The sequence below is a fragment of the Cololabis saira genome, chromosome 11 (genome assembly GCF_033807715.1).
Source record: "Cololabis saira isolate AMF1-May2022 chromosome 11, fColSai1.1, whole genome shotgun sequence".
Classification (NCBI taxonomy): domain Eukaryota; kingdom Metazoa; phylum Chordata; class Actinopteri; order Beloniformes; family Belonidae; genus Cololabis; species Cololabis saira.
In genome coordinates this window covers 24,584,942-24,603,386 of record NC_084597.1, presented here as the reverse complement: position 1 = coordinate 24,603,386, position 18,445 = coordinate 24,584,942, and the positions used below count along the sequence as shown (strand labels likewise).

The 18,445-nt window shown below is 37.2% G+C and overlaps 1 protein-coding gene across 3 annotated transcripts; it reads right to left on the bottom strand.

Annotated features, from left to right (window-relative positions):
- Window positions 1-7,409: 7,409 nt before the first annotated feature.
- On the bottom strand, window positions 7,410-15,348 carry LOC133455203 (ADP-ribosylation factor-like protein 3). 3 transcript variants are annotated; one of them, XM_061734122.1, is made up of 6 exons: window positions 14,873-15,348; window positions 13,608-13,751; window positions 12,775-12,891; window positions 11,686-11,736; window positions 11,347-11,532; window positions 7,410-9,759 (listed from the first exon to the last, which is right to left on the bottom strand). In XM_061734122.1, the coding sequence occupies exons 1-6, from the start codon at window positions 14,873-14,875 to the stop codon at window positions 9,712-9,714; spliced, it is 549 nt and encodes a 182-aa protein (XP_061590106.1). In that variant the 5' UTR covers window positions 14,876-15,348; the 3' UTR covers window positions 7,410-9,711. The 3 variants fall into 3 exon arrangements, with proteins under 3 accessions (XP_061590106.1, XP_061590108.1, XP_061590107.1); XM_061734124.1 differs by having other exon boundaries at window positions 13,608-13,765; window positions 14,873-15,098; XM_061734123.1 differs by lacking the exon at window positions 13,608-13,751.
- Window positions 15,349-18,445: the final 3,097 nt, after the last annotated feature.

The following is an 18,445-nucleotide window of genomic DNA, read 5'->3' as shown; positions in this document are numbered from 1 at the left end:
AAGGCATTATTCCAAGAAAGCATTACACTTGTTTACATTGGAGACCTTTTTTAAATTCATATAACATTGAATGACATACAGGTAAGAAGCAGTATTTTGTAGGGAAGATTGTAAAAAAAAGAAAAGGGGGGAATTACTGTTATTTTGCACCGAGAGAGACTAAAAAGGTGATGAGACAAATAGAATAAGCTAGGTAATACAAAACAAAAGCAGAAAACAAAACAAAAAAACAAAAACAAAAACAAGAAGCAATAATCAGAAGGAACAGCGGGATGTGCAGTCGAGGCTTTGATTATTCCCAGTTACGAGTAGCAGCCTCCTGTAGGTGGTTTTTTAGGGCAGATTTGAAGGAGATTAGGGATTTGCTCTCTGGCATTGCAATCTCTAGTGCCAATGGCTAGCTGTCATCTCTTTAGCTACTTAGCAATTAGCATTTCTGGGGAACTTGTTGAATTTTCAAAAGTATTAACCAACCGCTATGAAAGGGTCCATGGGAGAAGTTTCAGTTACGAGCAGGTAGCTGCTTTTGCTCACAGCTGATGACTGCTACAGCGCTAACCAGATGCTTAAGTAGTTAATTTTTCAGTTAGCTCTGAGAGCAGCCGGAACAGCTAGCAACAATTACAATGAACCAACAGAGTTTAGTAAGGTATCAAACTTGATATTCAAAAATACAAAAATCTTATCTCAAAGACATTTAAAATGGCCAAATCTGGCTTGTTACCGATAACTTATCCACACAAACTGGTTTTTCACTTTTGGTATAAATCTGTCATTTGCCGCATTTTACTGAAACTAATCTTTACTTTGGGATCATAGACTGCTATAAAAGCTGCATGTTGCTATAGTGACATCACCCACTATGTTTGTTTAAAGTTTAAAGTTTAACCTGGGTTTTCAGGAGAGGCAGCGAGAAACAGGGGACGCTCCACACGTGTTGAATAATGGCCACAACACCTCTCGAAGTAGTTCTACCTTTAATTAAGTATAGCTTTGTGCCTAATTAAACAAGTTAAATGAAAACCTATCATCAATGGGGAAATAAACTACAAAGAACAAAGCTTTGGTAATTCTGATGTAGAGTTGGGATTAGTTTAATTGTTTTTGATGCCTCTTTGGATGTTGTAGTCACGGGATTTCTGCTGGTAATTCATCAAATAGTGTTACCATGCCAAGTGAAGTTTACTTACATGTGGGAGCATCTAATTGAATTTTGCAAAGTCAAAAGTCAACATAATAAGACTCAAAATTCAGACAAGTTGAAGGGGAGACATTGAACACTTATGGGGAAAAAAAACAAGATGGGGGGTTAAACCATCTCTTTCTTGAATCATCTTGGGGAAAGGGAGATCACTGGCGCCAAGAAATTGACATACTTTTAGCACTGTCAGTACACACCGTTGCATAGCAGAAGAGACACATATTCTGCTCCCCAACACTTTTTATGTCTTTCAGACGAGCAGAAACAGTAGTTTACATGCAGCAAAGAGATCGGATTTCTGATCGTATCAGATAACGACATGCAGAAGACCGGATCACTTGTCTGAGGCCCCGTTTACACGGAGCAAAAACTGTGGCGTTTTCATGCGTTTTGGCCGTTCGTCTACACGAAAACGAAGCTCAGAGTCACCAAAAACGATCATTTCTGAAAACTCCGGCCAAACTGGAGATTTTCAAAAACTCAGTTTTCACGTTTGCTTGTAAACGGAGGGAAACAGAGATTTAGGCTTCAGAACATCACATTATGAGACAGAAACGTCACCAGCGTCATGTGTGCAACCTGTGTTTACAATTTGTTTGGCCACCGTCAATATTTTCTTGTATTTTACCTGTTTTATTCTAAAGTCACACTTAAAAGTAACTCCACTTCTCTGTCACTCCAAACGAAAGACTCTCGTTCCGTCTTGGAAGTAACTGGCTGATTTATGGTTCCGAGTTACACCAACGCAGAGCCTACGGCGTAGGGTACGCGGTGACGCGCACCGTACGTAGGCTACGCCGTCGATTTAACGCGGAACCATATTATTCAGGCTTCACACGTGTCATTTGTTGACGTTTTTTTCCAGGATTCTGATTGGCTAGCATGACTTTACGGTGCTCGTCACACTGCCCCCTGCAGGTTTGGATGATCATAGCACCTCAACAGCGGATTTATGCGGGTTCGTGTAAACAAGGATATTTTTCAAAAAGTAGAGGGGAAAAACGTATCCGTAAAATATCCGTTTTTGTAAATACCCGGCTATGTGTAAACGTGGCCTGAGTTTACATGCTGTTCAGAGATCGGATAAATGGCCAGAGCATGGCTGACTCCGTGACGCTAGGTGGCGCTGTAACCATGGTAACCATTTCAACAAAGAGCCACCTCCGGTTGACCTCGACTTTTTTTTTTTTTTTTTACCTTGTCTGCACACATATTAATGATTGATACCATGACGGTACAAACCAAAGGTATATGTGCATTATTACTATATTTAATATATATACATATATATACGCATACATACGCATACACATACATAAATATACACTTACCCAGTGATTTTTTTTTGTTTTTTGGGGGGGGGGTTGGGGGGGGTGACGACATCCACTGCCAATCCAGCAGGAACACACGGAGACACACGTCAAGCACTGGAAATCTGCAACAAAAAACCACAAACAAAACACGAAACCGGCACGGAGCCGACCAAAACATGAACGGCAATCGACCCAAATCTTGAGATCTGATCGCAGTCTGAGCTAAGCTACCGCTACCGCTACCTAACCCCAAAAACTACAGAGCCAGCATGCAGGTGAACAAGCCAGTGTGTATGTCTATGTGTGTGTATGCATGTATGTATATGATCATGCGTGTGTGTGTGTGTGTGTGTGTGTGTGTGTGTGTGTGTGTGTGTGTGTTCGTACGTGTGGCGGTGGACCGCGACCCAGGCAATCCCCGGTTGACCTCCACTTAACAACAACAAGAAAAGATGTCGCACGACAACCTGGTCTGATTTGTTGTTCCGAGTTTGTTCCCTTTGCTGCCACTAACCTTGCGAGACCCTTTTTAAAAATTATTATATTATAAAACGGGAAATTTACGGGAAAATACTAATACGGGAGGACGGCGGGAAAGAGTGAAGGAGGAGGGATTTTGGCGCTTGTTAACCACCAATGGTGTAATGCAAGAGCATCTCTCCTGCCTGCCTGTTGAACTCTCATCTTTGAATTTCTATCGGTCTTGCTGATGCTGCTGAATGGGATGTCATCAGATCAGTTGCCAGACTACAATCACAGCACATCGTGCCCAATCTCTAGAGACCTCTTTACAGCTTTTCAACATTAGAGTTTTACTTCAATTTGAGGTTGTATTTATCTTGCATTTATTTTGTCTCAATTGCAACAGCATATAATGTCCTCACTCGTGGGGATAAATAAATGATGTCATATCAATATCATTCAGTTCCATTGGGCTAAGTTCAGTAATCATTTGACTGAGTTTCTTTCGGTGACAATCAATTTTGAAGGAACGTCTGGCGTCGGCACGTTCCAGCCTTATTTTTCAGCCTCGGAAGGTGCTACAGTTGGGCAGGATGTGATTTCTGATTTTATAGATGACTGTGCAAATTTAAAACTAATATGTTTAAGGCATTTGCCGCCTAACAGAGCCTTTCTTGTGTGCATTTCCATTAGTTATACTAAAAGAAGCCCAGCTAATTTACACAAATACACATACACGCATACACACTCACACACTCAGACTAACTAATGCACAGAAATTAATCTTAATGCTTTGGAACATGTGAGTAACATAAATTATCAAGCAATTTGAATGAATAATTGTGTTTTTATTGCACAGATTATACCCCCTTCCTCTACACTAGCTGGGCTCAGAGGCCTGGGAAATCTATTAAAGCGCTGCCATAGATCATCTCATCCACTGTGGCGTGCATGCAGATTGGCTGGCTCATTTGAGAAATATTGAATCGGTTACAGTAAAGTAAGCCCTTGGATGAGTCAAATGTAAAAATCCAAGCATGTGTGAGGATCTGTCATCGTGTGCTGTAATGACAGATGGGGCTGGGTCTCTGTCTCAGCGAGGGGGTGATAAAACGAGTGCCAGGGAGGGACAAGAGAGTGTGATGGAGGAGGGCCAGTGAAGGACAGTTGAACCAGATGTGTCAACTGATAAGGCCAATCAGTTAATATGGGAAGGTTTGGGACGATGGAAAGTGTTATTTCCTCTCAGCACAAGGGTCGCTGAGGGGTCAAGAGTAGGACCTGTGACCTTACTCAAGAGGAGAGTGAGACACCAATCAAACTGTTATTGATTCATGCTTTTACTTACTCGTTGTTAGACATGATTGATTTCCAATGGCAGAAGCTTACAGTGAAAGTGCTTGTACACTACAAGGCATATGAAAACCATCCAGACGTGTTTACGTCCATCACAACAAAAAAAGGGAAAGAGTTTAACAGCACCAGGAACAACCATTTAAACACCTCTCATCAATTACTATCTTGTGATTTTTGCTTGTGTTTCAGAGATGTTCCCTAAAAAAATAATAAACAGTTATCAGTTCTTGCGAGGAAAACGTGTCACCTCAAGGGTGTCCAAAACAACTTTATCCAAGGAATGTTATCAGCAGTACTCGAGTTGAGGGGGGATGAGGGGGGATGGCATCCCCCCTGAAATAAAAACGGTCAAAATCATCCCCCTTTCCATCCCTTATGTCATTTCATCAATGAATGTGCTATTTCAACATTTAGAGTCATTACCAGAAAAATAACTTATTTGACAATTTTCACCTGTTTCAAGTCAATTTTCACTTGAAACAAGTAGAAAAATCTGCCAATGGGACAAAATTTATCTTCTTATTACAAGCAATAAAATCTTGTTCCACATGCAGATGTTTCTACTTATTTTAAGTGAAAATCTACTTGAAACAGATGAAAATTGTTGTTTTTTCCAGTGATGAGTCTTGTTTTAAGTGTAATGAGATTTTTTTTACTAAAACAAGACATTTTAACTAGAAATAAGACAAATATTCTTGTTAAGATTTTGAGTTTTTGCAGTGATCCATTTTACTTATCCTATGAAGGACAGAGGCATATTGATAAGTTCAGAAAACTGTTTTTTATTGTTGTGTTTTGATGTATTTGATGTAAGCCCAGTGGATATTTAAAGCTTACAGAAGGCTGCATTTAACTGCTGCTATGTCATTCCTGCAGTATTTCTGCAGGTGTTTTGGTCAGTGCTATTATTTGTAATATATTATATTTGTAATCAGCACAAATTATCTGTCCCCATATGATAAAATCCACCATCCCCCCTGATCTTTTTTTACAACTCGAGTACTGGTTATCAGGATGTTCACTAATGACGTCCAAAATTGGTGTAAAATGACAAAACTGAAGATACATAAACATAACCTTGTTCAGTCTCCGTTTGTCCCAACACAGTCTATACCTTGCTGCTTTCTGTCTCAGGAGCATCAAACAAGTCCCACAGACCCCCCCAACACACACCTTCCACGCTCTGAAACTGACCCACTCCGACGTGTGAACTTCTGTCCCCATCGGCCGAAAGAGCCCCCCGATCATTTTTATAGTCCCCATCCCTCACTGTTTATGACTCTGCAGTTTGATTATAGCAAAGGGGGGGGGGACTCGGAGAGGTAAGATTCCTGCAGAGGCACACACACCACACATCAAAGAAGCTATGAGAGGAATGTGGGCATTTGTTGTTTGTTTTATCATCCAGTTCCAGCACTTATCTGCTTAATCATAAAGGATTGGCCTGGGAACGAGGCAGGATGGACGCCGTGCTGGGCTAACAAACTATTCTCTGTAATTGCTGCTCGAGGGGTATACTGTGGATTGATTGTGTTTGTACATGGGAGTTTCATATGGAGGGGAGGAAAAACAGAAGGCAAGACGCCAGAGTTTAATTTAACACTGAATCCTGAAGATGAATGGTGTATTGCTATGAGTAAAGAGCTACCTGAATGAGCCATCTACACGAGTTTACTCCTCTTTTATTGGATTTAATGTGGGTGGAGGAGGCAAGCAGCTACATGTTTTCTCAGAAAACTTTACTGATACATTATAAAAATACAGGGACTCGTGGGTATATTGGTAACAAAATTATTGGCTTCTATAAGAATGGTGAATAATCAGGAGCTGAATTGGCTATCATTTGTGTTCTTTGTTGATTTATTAGTTGTGTGTTTTATATTAAGGTTCTTGGGAGAACAAGTCAAAAGGTAATAAGATGCAGCATGGACCACTGATTATCATTATATTTTAACAAGACTATATAAAAGGCGAGAGCAGCGTCCTAAACATGTTTAGACATTCACAATCCCTTAAATCTGGAAGGTTGTCAGCATTTTATAGCGTCAACAAATCTATGACAAACATTTCTTCTGAGTTTGATTGACTTACCAATGAGGTAAATGCTAGACCTGCTCAATGTTTTCTTGTTGTTTCATTACGAGTTATGCACGTTCATTTTATTAGTAACTAACCACTTCTGACATCAAGTAAGAATAATCCTTGAGACACCTTTATCAAAATGTAACGCTGGGTTTTGCAGCTCCTATATTAGGGCACAGTCCTGCTATTTGTTTTCTTCTATATCTATAGATATAGATATTTATTATTTTTTTCTCTCATTCAAGGTGGACAAGCTGAGGAAATTATTTAAATGACTTATAACCAAAATAAAGTTTTACTCTTACTTTAGTCTGGGTGGCTGCAGCACAATGACAAGAATGTATTGAAATGCAAATGGTTGAATAAGAAAATATTAAATTCTGAACGGTAACCTCATAGTCTAGTTAAGTTTTAACAGCATGGCATGACACCACCTTTGAATGAAAAAAGTCTCTTATGTTATTACACATGATAATATGGAGGGTCACCACAGCAGATCATGTGTTTGAATTTGACTCTGTCTTCTGCATCACTCTGTGTCACACCAAACATCTTCATATCCTCTTTCACCACATCCAGAACTCTTCCCGTGGTTTTCCGGCCTGGCATCTCTATCTCCAGTATGCATCTATCAATATATCCACTATTCCTCCCTCTTATGTGTCCAAATCATCTCAATCTAGCCTCTCTTACTTTACCTCCAGGGTGTGTAACCCTGATGTGTTTGCTCATAATCAAATACCTGTAGGCTGTTTATTAAGAACCTAAAGAAGTATAATTCACTGTAACATAAGAGAAAACCCTGACATCTAAGAAATATGAAATATTTTCCTCGTTAATGTAAAGCATGCTGTTGCTCTGTGTTATTTTCTGCCTGTTTGGTTGTGCTTTTAAATCAAGTATACATTCAGAATGATCAGAACTGTTCGCTCAAAAATTATTTCTCATTTCAAATGTGCATCAATGCAGCGTACAAGAAAAAGATAGATTCAGTAGTATTACCACTACAAATATGTTTGTAATCGTTTATTTGGTTGGACACAATCGTATTGCAAAAATACTGCTGACCAATGAATAACTATAATAAAGGACGACTTACGTAAAAAAGACAAAGCTATTTAGAAAGGAAAGACAACGTGGCATAATCATAAGTTGAAAGTTTGCATTTAATGCAGTTACATAAGTGCCGAACATATCATGACTCTACTGTTGCAGCAGGCATTCATGACTTTTGAGAAAAGAGTTTCTCCTTGTGAAACAATATAATCCAGTGGCATTTTTGATTAATTGAGCATTTCACTTGTGATAAAATGTAATCACCATAGCATCCTTCTGCTGATATATTTCAATTAATACAATTGAGTGTTATGCCCACTTCGTGCTTTGCATATTCAGTTTGATCATTTTTTGTTGGTAGACTATTTCTTTAGGCACTCACTGGAGTGGCATTTTGAATTAAAACAGTTTAATTAAATCCCCAGATCTCTATCCTCTTTCTTCTGTCCTGCGAGTCAGTCTGACTCTGCCCTGCGTTTCCCCTGTGTGGGAGGGTGCTGTGTTGGCCTGAGTGGCTGGGAAAGTCCTGTGATTTATGGCCTTTTGCAGGCCTGACTGCCTCTCTGATGATGAAGCCGGAGGTAACGAGGACTGGCCGCTCCAATCCACTCTTCTATTCGACAAATCCAATTTTATTAATCTGAGATTTAAGGGCACATCATAGCATCTGCCAGCAGATTCACATGCTATTGTAGATTTTTTTTAAAAAGGAAAAGATTTATCAAACTACTTTAATGGGCAATTGGGTGTGTTTTTACAGGGCTGAGATATAATCACTTGGATAAGATGTTAATGATTAAACAATTCAGAAGGCAAAGAAGAGGCCTTTGTTGTCTTATTCACAATGAAGCCTTTAATTTTGTTCTTCCTTATCCAATCATTGGTAGCAGAACATTATAAAAGCGGTGCATACATCATCTCCAGTGGATCCCTTTTGCTAGTTTGTACGAAATTTGTTATGGCTTAATATGTACCTTATGACTCTGCTGTATCAACAAAAATCTAATACGTTACAGGAGAAAACACGCATGCACAGAATGAAAGCAAAGCCCACACAGACAGCTGAATCATTATGAGAATCATTCTGAGGTTCTGAACTTATTCCAGTCCCATCAGAGGGCCACACAGCTCTGACATATTAAAATCAACCAACCTTACACATGAAGGGAGACACACAAGTGCACACACAGCACCAGCAGCAGGGCAGTAACTCAAGGCCAAAGGAGGAGGTTTATTTTTATCATGGGCAAAGGTGCCAAATCATGTTGGTATGAAGGGGGCTATATAAATGCAAATTGTATTGGAGGGCTATTAGTCCTGGAAAAGGTTTGTATGTAAATGCCCTATATGACCACAGTAGAGCGTTCATCCAGTTCAGATTAGTCGGGTTTCTGGCAAATGTGCTGCAAAAGACAAAAGAGAGAAATAAGCAGAGACTGCAACTGCCTTGTGGTAAATCATGGTGAACAAGACCAGAATTGGCCGGTTAAGGTGTTTCTTTGCTGTGTACTGCATATGCATAGAGAGTTGTTGAGGTCTGTTTCCTTGTAGGTGATCGTATTTATGGTCATTTTTCCCTAAATCTTGAATGTTCGTCACTGAAGCAGAACACGAAGAGCAGAGATGGCGTCTGAATGAGAGAAATGGTGAGTGATCACTGAACGAATCACTGCTAATTAACGCCCGCTGTGCATGGCCTTGAATCTGTTTGACAAAATGCCAAAAACACACTTTGCGGTTGGTAATAAAGACTAGCATACACTGCTGGAAGACGATTATGAAAAGAAACAAATCATAGCACATGACGCCACAGCACTGAAGGATTGAGGTGGTGATACATTAAGCTTGCGCATGGCGCCCTCTAGCGTTCACCAGAGACAACAACATCAGGCATGGCTCCACCACTTCAAACACTATTCATTTATTCTCCAGACATCACTGGAATAAAATCAGAACATTGAAAAAAAACAACACTATTTGTGCAGTAACAGCAGTTTGATCAAACCAAATGAACTGCTCAAACACATGTTGAGAAATATGAAGTTTGCATGTATAGGGTAAATATGCAGACAATCATTACATATAAAATATTACTTGTACCTCCAAATTAATAGAAAATGACAAAACTTTAAGTGCAATTTAATAAAAAGTAAAGAAAGAAAATCAACAGATCCCGTTCAAGAACATTCATGTAATAGATCAGGTTTAAAGTGCAGCTGCAAGGTTTCTTTGTCTCCGAGGTTATTTCTTGTGAAATCTTATGTTTCTGCAGACCCAGGTCATACCATCCTACATAAAACAAAGAAAAAAGAAAGTGAAATGAAATTAAAGAAATCAAACTTGTAATGACTTGAAGCAAGATGAAAAGCATTTCTAAAAGTTGACCATCTACAGAGAAGATTGCGATTCCTTTAAAGCTGAGATGACCAAACTCTCACGTCAGTCACAGATAAAGTATGTAGATGCAGAGAATGCAGTTCATTAAAACAGAAACTATAATGCGCTCAGTCTTTTTCCTCTTAACTCAGTGAAATTACATAACTGAGTGGCAAAAGCACAAGGAGCTCAGACTTGAATAGTGTTGTGACATCTACTGATAAATAAATGTTTCCTGTAACTGTTTATCAGCACTGCCCATTGGCTTGGAGGAATTTAAGTAAATAGCCATGTTTAACTTATGGGATCAAGTTCACATGCTCTGTTTGGGCCTGTATAAGGGTTTGCCATTAGTTCTTAGGCCAGTTCAGACGACTTGGAGACAAACAGTATTATTCTTTTGGGAGAAAACTGACTTTTCCTTGTTTGCTTTTTTCCTAATCTTTATGTATTCATTTTTATCTACTATCTTTGGATGCACCCTTGTCAAAGAGATTCATTGAATGAATGAATGGTTTATTTCGGACAGAATACATTGAAACATTTACATGTTCGTTTCACAAATAAAAAGGTATAAAATAAAATAATAATAAAAGGTAAATAGAAATGTCCGAAAAAGGAGTAGGCTGAAGCCAAGGGCTTATTATAGCCTATCCTGTGCAGTGTATATCATTCGGTGGATGATAATACACAAAAAAGAAAAGAAATATATAAAAAGAAAACAAAGAGAAACTGTCATTGCATTATGTTATATAAAAATAGTAAAACCAATAATGCAAAAAGGAGTATATAGTGGTGCTATTTTCATGTTAATCTATAATAGGCTATACCAACATAATTAACAGATTTCTTTATAACTGTTTATCGTTTTATATTTAAACATTTTTTTGAAAACATAAATTGAGGTACACATTCTTAAATCCTTATCACAGCAATTCCACAATTTCACACCTTTCACAGAAACACAGTTTTCTTTACTTTTGGTTCTTCCCCATGCCGTTTTAAACATACCTGTGTGCCTTAGTTTATATTTACTCTTTTGGATTTGGAACGGCCTCTGAGAACATCTTGGGAGGAGATTATGATGTGCTTTATATATAAACAATAAGGTTTGAAGGTTAACTAGATCCCAGAATTTTAATGTATTAAATTAATAAATAAAGCATTGGTTGGCGCCAGGTACTCTGCTCCCGTAATTATACGTACTATTCTTTTTTGTAGTAAAAATATGGGCATGAGATTGGTTTTATAGGTGTTTCCCCACACTTCCACACAATATGTCATGTATGGGACTATAAGGGAACAATATAGCAGGTAATGTGATTTTTTATTTAAAAGTTCTTTGGATCTATAAACTATTGCGATTGTTTTGGACATTTTCTTTTTGACATGATTTATTTCTATTTCCATTGGTTCTTTCTTTCTCTTCATTAAACAAATCTTTAACATCAGTGTTTTAGCACTCAAGTGTAAATCTGAAAGCAAGTCTGCTGTATTCACCTGCACTCCCTCAGCAGTGATGGCTGAGCAGGCCTGCACCTGCCACATGCGGTCGCGGATAGTGTGCAGGTTCAGACTCTCGGCCAGCTCTGATGCAGGGCTGGCTGTCATCAGGTCCTGTTTGTTGGCAAAGATTAGCAGTGGCACGGCAGCAAGCTTTTCCTCCTCCAATAACTCAGCAAGTTCCTGCAGGGACAAACGAGGGTAATCATTTCGTGTAATGTTTATGCTTAGTCACTGTTCCCTTAACGAAGATTCTCTATCTAAATTGCAGAATCCATTGATAACAAATCTACCTTTATTACCTTAAAAAAAATGAAAACAGGGACTAGATCTTACCAAACTTGTCTCTTCAAACCTTTTTCTATCTGAGCTGTCAATCACATAGATCTGTAAACAATCCAGCAAAAAAAAAAGTATAGTGCAGTTAAAATACTAAACTGTGAGAGCTGTCTGTGTAAGTGCAGCCTGAATACGTCGAGTGATTGTAACAAACAGTTTAGTCAGGGGGCAAACCCTAAGATTGATAACTATGCTCACGATTCTGGGCAAAGTTTGACAACCTTATTTTTTTGTTAGAAGGAACCCCTAGGAGGAATAATAGGGGTGTTGTCATCTTGGATTGTTTTGCTGATGACCACTGGAGGCGCTGTAACATTCAAATAACGGCCAGAAAAGTCAAAGAGAAGTCTCTTTCTGGGCGTGACGTCACGGCTGTGTCCGTGCACTCCATGGATGTATTATATTAATATATATTAGGCTATATAATTATATTATATTAATACATGCATATGGTCACAATAATGGTCAAAATGTACAGTTTATATGCAAAATCTTCAATGTTCAAGATTTCATATTTAGGGAAATGGATAAAACATCAATTGAAAAACTTTTTTTTTTATTGTGTTGCTATATTTTGTCCAATATTGGTTAAAAAATATGACTTTTTTATAGGCGTTTTTAACACACACATAATAACCATCTTTTTTCTTTTTTTTTTTTTGCAGTGAAACACATTTTCTATGAAATCCTGTGTCAAAAACGTCTATAAAAAAGTGATATTTTGTAATAGTAAGTAATATTGGCTAAAATATTACAATATGATTCATAAAGGCTTTTTTTTAGTATTGTTTTATCTATTTCCTTAGATATACAATGTTTTAATCTTGACAATTATGCATATAAATTGTACACTTTGACCAAAACTGACCATATGCCTGAATTGAGAACTTGAATATTCTAGCGCCTCTAGTGGTCACCAGCCAAAAAATTCAAGATGACAACACCCCTAAAATTCATTCTTTAGATTTGTTCTAACAAAAAAAATAGGTTGTCAAACTTTACCCAGACATGTGAGCAAAAGTCTTAACGGAGGCTCTTTTATAAAGTTGCCCCTTGACTAGTTCAAGAAGATCAGACTGAACCTACCAGTACATCTGTGTTCTCAAAATAATTCCTCCAGTAAGGACGGATCTTGCGCTGCCCTCCAATATCCCAAACATTCAGCTTGAAGCCAGAAGACTGCATGCTCTTTATATTGAAGCCCTGTTAAAAGATAACGTCAGTGAATTCAAGCCCTGTTAAAAGATTACATAGTGAATTTAAACATTCCTTGAACTTGCTTTTAACTTGAGTATAATAAAATGAGGCTACATTTCCGCATTGAATGACTAACCTACTGACTAGATGTGTGAGTGTGCAAATGTAAGAAATGTTCATAAAAATTACAGTGAAAAACTGTAAAAATAGTAAACGGCCGTAAAATTCAAAATAGTATATCACTGTAGTAGATACATTATATTACCCTAAATCAAGAAAAGAGTACATAACTATACTTTTTACTGTAATAATATGTAGAAATCACACAATTTTAGTGTAAAAATGTAATTCTTTTGGTAAAAAAATTCTAAAATACCGTAATATCACAAGCATGTAATTACCCTAAAATTAACGGTATTATTCTGTCTAAATTACAGATTTAGCTGATGTTTACATTTAAATTTACAGTATAAAACTGTTCAACATTATGCAAAAACATACTGTAATTTCTACATAAACAGGTTTACAATATGTCTGTTTTTCATAGTAATTTACTGTAAATAAAACAGTTCTCAACTATGAAATTAATGGTTGCCTGAAAAGCATGCCGTAATGTCATATACATTGTTAACGTTTTTTTACGGTGAAATTCTGGCAACCACAGCTCAGCTGCCAGTATTTTACCGTAAATTTCAGTTTTTTTTTTTGCAGTGTAGATGTACTTGTGTGGGGGTGATGTGGCTGATGTCTTCGGCTGCAAGCTGTTTTAAAAGAGTGGTCTTGCCAGCGTTGTCCAGTCCTAACAGCAGCAAGCGCACCTCCTGCTCAGGAGACTGTTTGAGTCTCCGGAGAATGGACAACAGGCCCTGCAGGTGAATGACTTAAACCTCAATGAGACAGCAGTTAACAAGGTGGCACAACACTGCAAGAAAACCTGCCAGACATTTCTCACTGATGGAGTCGCACAAGTGTATCATGTGAATCTTGAATAAGGTCAGAGGCAGGCCTGGTAAAACCCCTCTCCCTGAGCCAATCATCAAGAGCAGGAGAATTTAGCTGCTGGCCTCCATAGTCAGCTATAAATGTACCAGATCAAAAGCCCTCTTTGGTTAGACAAGATTAGACTGGACTGTGTCCAGAAAGTAAGAAAGCCTTTTACCCTGCAGCACAGTTTGTTGAGCTTTTCTCTTTGTGTTATGTAACTATTGTTACAATAGAATCACTACATTTGGTGATCATTTCAGCAAATTTTTGTTCACAATCTTTAGAAACTGCCTACATTTTTTTAAATTATTTTTACATCAGCAAAACCTACAGTTTGCACTGGCAAAAACTGTGTCTTTATCTTATTTTACAGGGTTTATACAGCAATCCTTATGTTAAATTTAATACCAATTTAATACCTTTTTCACTACCTTCAGATTTTTTTTTAAAAACTGTCACAACATTAAGTGTTAATCACGGCCCTTTTAACATTAATACAGATTTTGAACTATAGAACACTATACAGAACAGATTTATAGACTCATTGATGTTGACCAGATGTTTCACATTTATTTCACTTTGTGAATGACAATAAAATAGACTGCTTAAAATGTAAAAGGTAAAAAATAATACCAATTAAAAAAAAAACAATACCTCTGACAGCGAATTTAACACTTTTAATGGCCTTAAATTTGGCAATTTTCATTTATCACTTTTTAATACTTTTTAAAACCCCGCGGAAACCCTGTTTTAATTTACTTTTCTGCTCAAGTCTCTGTAGTTTTGAATAGTGAGATAAAATAAAAGCTACGGTTAAAGAGCTCAGCCGAAACATAGTCTGATACAACTTGTCAAATTAGACACTTGAGCAGAAGCAGACAGACTGGACCAATTGTCTCATTCAAAGCGCTTGTTCTGGCAATTTGCAAGGTTTACATCAGAAACAACAGTTATCTTTCAGCAAAGAAGTAAATGGTAAATTCCATGTTTTTATTGAACTCACCATGATTTCCCCCGGTGCTTTGGTGGAAGTTGCTCAAGCTGAGTGGATTAACATCCTCCTCACCATGTGTCCTGGGCAAGTAGGTGTCAATATGTCGTTGCCAGGGAAACCATGACGTCTAAACAACAGGGCACAGGGAATATCTACAGATACCTATCTACAGGTCCCAAAATCCACAAAACATGTACCCTAAAAAACACATTTGTTTTTTCACTAACAGAGGCCAATTAACATTCTTTTATTTTTCTACTTAATTTTTTTTTTTAATCCATACATTTTCGATGAAACCTTGATAGAATAACAAAAGGCATTGTGTTAAGCTAAAAGTATTTATTTTTCACACAACATAATGTCGAATTAAAGGTAGTCAGGTGGATACATTCAGGAGAATTTAAGTAAAAAAAACTGCAGACTGGTCAGTGAGTGCCAGTGTTTCACCCCCCTTTTTTTAATGAGGTTTTATTAAAAATAAAAAGTAAAATCCCATCTCAAAACCCACCTTTACAGAACTGCTTTTAATGTGTGATTAATGTCCTGTCTCATGTTGTGTCCTTATGTACTGTCCTGTGTAATTGTAATTTGTATTTGTGTTTTGTTGTAATGTAAAGCGTCTTTGAGTGCCCTGAAAAGCGCTATATAAATAAAATGTATTATTATTATTATTATTAAAATACAAATAATGGCCCATACAACACACAGCCACAAAGATGTGTTACCAAAACCATTTTTATTTTTTTGAGATTTAATTAATTAGTGCTCAATTTTTTCTCTCTTTTTCCACTTTATTCATTTTAGTGTATTTCAAGTTATTACAAAAAACTAGAATGTTTCTCATTTTGGAAATGGGAAACATCCACTGGTTTTGTATCGTAAATGGTTGAGTGGGAATATATTTTTTTTAAAGTACAATTTGCAGGTGTGGATAAAAACATCATTGACAGTCCAAAGTTAAGGACTCATGGAAGTCGAGACATCTCAGCATCTTCTTGGCTAATATACAGTTATGTGAAAAAAAAAAGTACCCCATTTTCAGTTCTCAGGTTTTATATCGAAACATAAATCAAAATAAAAAAAAAAAACAAAACAATTTGATAAATACAACCTCAGATGAACAATAACACATATTGCCTAAGATTATCATCAGTTGAAGCAAAAATCTAAGCCAAACTGCAAAAGCATTTAGATGGAATACTGAGTATAGTAAGTCATGGATCCACCTTCAATAATGTAATTGTTTTCTGCATCTCATATCATTATGTGAAGTTTCTGTGCATTTGTGTCCTCCTGTTTACACGTTCCCTTGAGTTTATACAGATTTGTGTGTATTTGTTTATGCTACTTTACCGTCTCAGAAACCATTAATATCTGATATACATATTCACACAGAGTCTGCCTTTGGCTGGTGGTTTCCCTCAATATATTACAGTGACCATGGGGTGAACATGTCCACTCCTTGGAAGATTGAACTTATTTTAAGACAGTTGCCACTCACTTTAATACGAATCCTTCCCAGGCTGTTGGTAACAATTGCTTTTCTAAGATCATTGCTGATCTACTACTGTCTCTTCTTGTAACACACACCTGGAAGCAGTAATAATTACACTTTTCTGCACTTTTGCTTCTGCAGTTTGGCGTAACCTTTGTTAAATAAGTAACAGTGTAATAAAGTCATGCACCATTGCTCATATGGGGTTGTATTTCCCTAATTTTAATGACTTGTATAAACCAGAAAACTTTTTGTGTCATCAGAAGTAAAACCTTGAACGAGGGGGTTCTCCATCATACAACTTTAAGCTGGCTTTGTTCAATGTTGACGTGTTAAATGTGTACAGTTTATAAAATGTATGCTGCTGTTGTAACCGAAGATTAAGGACAACAGTCCAATATTTCATCTCAAAAATCATGACAACAGAAAAATAAGGGAACTGTAATGATTGAGTCTAACAAAAAAAACGAGGGCCAGAGAAGCTGAAAACAGACCAAAGACATCACAAAAGAGTTGATCCATCAAAAAGAATATATAAAATTTTTCCCTTCAAAACACAGAACTTGAAAAGGTGGTTTATCCATTAGTTGGGAGTATAAAAAAGCCCCAAAAAGTAAGGAAAAAAAACAATACATACGCTAGAAAAGGCTTTTTAACTCAAGCACCTGAACAGACACAAGCATACATAGTGACAATATCATTATAGTAGCATTACAAGTATATATATATAATTTTTTTTTTTCATTTTTTAAAAATTCTCTTAAACAAATACATAAACACAACCAAAATTACAGTACAGTGCAACAAGTACTGAGAGTTATATTGCTTGTACTGGTGACCACAGACAAATGAGAAAGGGTCGCAGCATATAACAGTAGGTTAATGTTTTTGCATAGCCTAGTTGAGTACAGTTTACGGAGATGTGTGATGCACAAATAATATCCAACTATGGGATATTAAAATAAAAGTTTTAAAAATCATGACAACTGCTTTGGTTCTTTTTTTTTGAGACAACGGTCAAAAATGTGTTGAAGCACAGCTTTTTTTTTGTTAGTTTTTTTTCTTAGAAGCACAGCTTTTTTTTCTGTTTGTTTTTTTTTGTGTTGTATTTCTTAGAAGCACAGCTTATTAACAAGAAACCCTGAGAGTGTGAAGCCAAACAGACCATCGTCATGGCAACCACATAAACTAGGGCAGCACAATCCGTGATGATCCACGGAGCATGGAAATGGCAAAGACTTTGGTTGATTATTCAGTCAGAACCTATGCATGGGTGGATGTGTCCCTTTTGTTATCAAGGATCTGCGTGGGGAGCGATGCAGCGGAAAAAACAGCCAGCTACAAGTGTTGGCTAGAGTTTGTCACCACAGACCACTGGAGAGTTGAGTCAACAAAGAGCGAACGGGGCAAAGCAGACATCATCTGTGACATCTACACATGCAGATAGTTGCACTAGTAAAAAAAAATTTCAGTGTGCTTATGTGAGAGGAGGGGGTTGGTCAAAACAAAACACACATGGTCAGAAACAATCAGCTATAAAATACATATGAACTCCAACGCAACATTAAGAGACATCTGTATTCAAAGAATGACCGTGTTTACATTACACATTTGTGTTCAGCTGAAGAACCTCAACGACTGCATGCTCTGAATGAACAGTACAGTGCAGACAAAACCCTCAATGAAATAAATGGATGTCTGTCAAGAATGTGTGACTGATATAGCCCTTACTCTCAGTAAAACATGTGAAAACCAAGGAGGCATAGTAGAGGTTTGACAATAGGAAAACTATGGACCTCCAGTTCACTCGTGCACCAAAAAAAAAAGGTCCTTTCCTGACTCTTTAAACCGCTCCATTCTTTTATTTTTTTATATATGTATACAAAAAAACAAAACTGCACCTTATCAAAAAGGTTACATATCTATGTGGAGCTAATTTCTGTACTCCAAACCCAACCAATAAACACCATGACAAACAGCAAAACCATTTTTTAAGATAATGTTTCTCATGCTTTCCAATCTGGTTCATTTCAAGCTAACTGCAAGCAGATACAACTGAGCATAAACTCAACAACCTGTTTTACAAA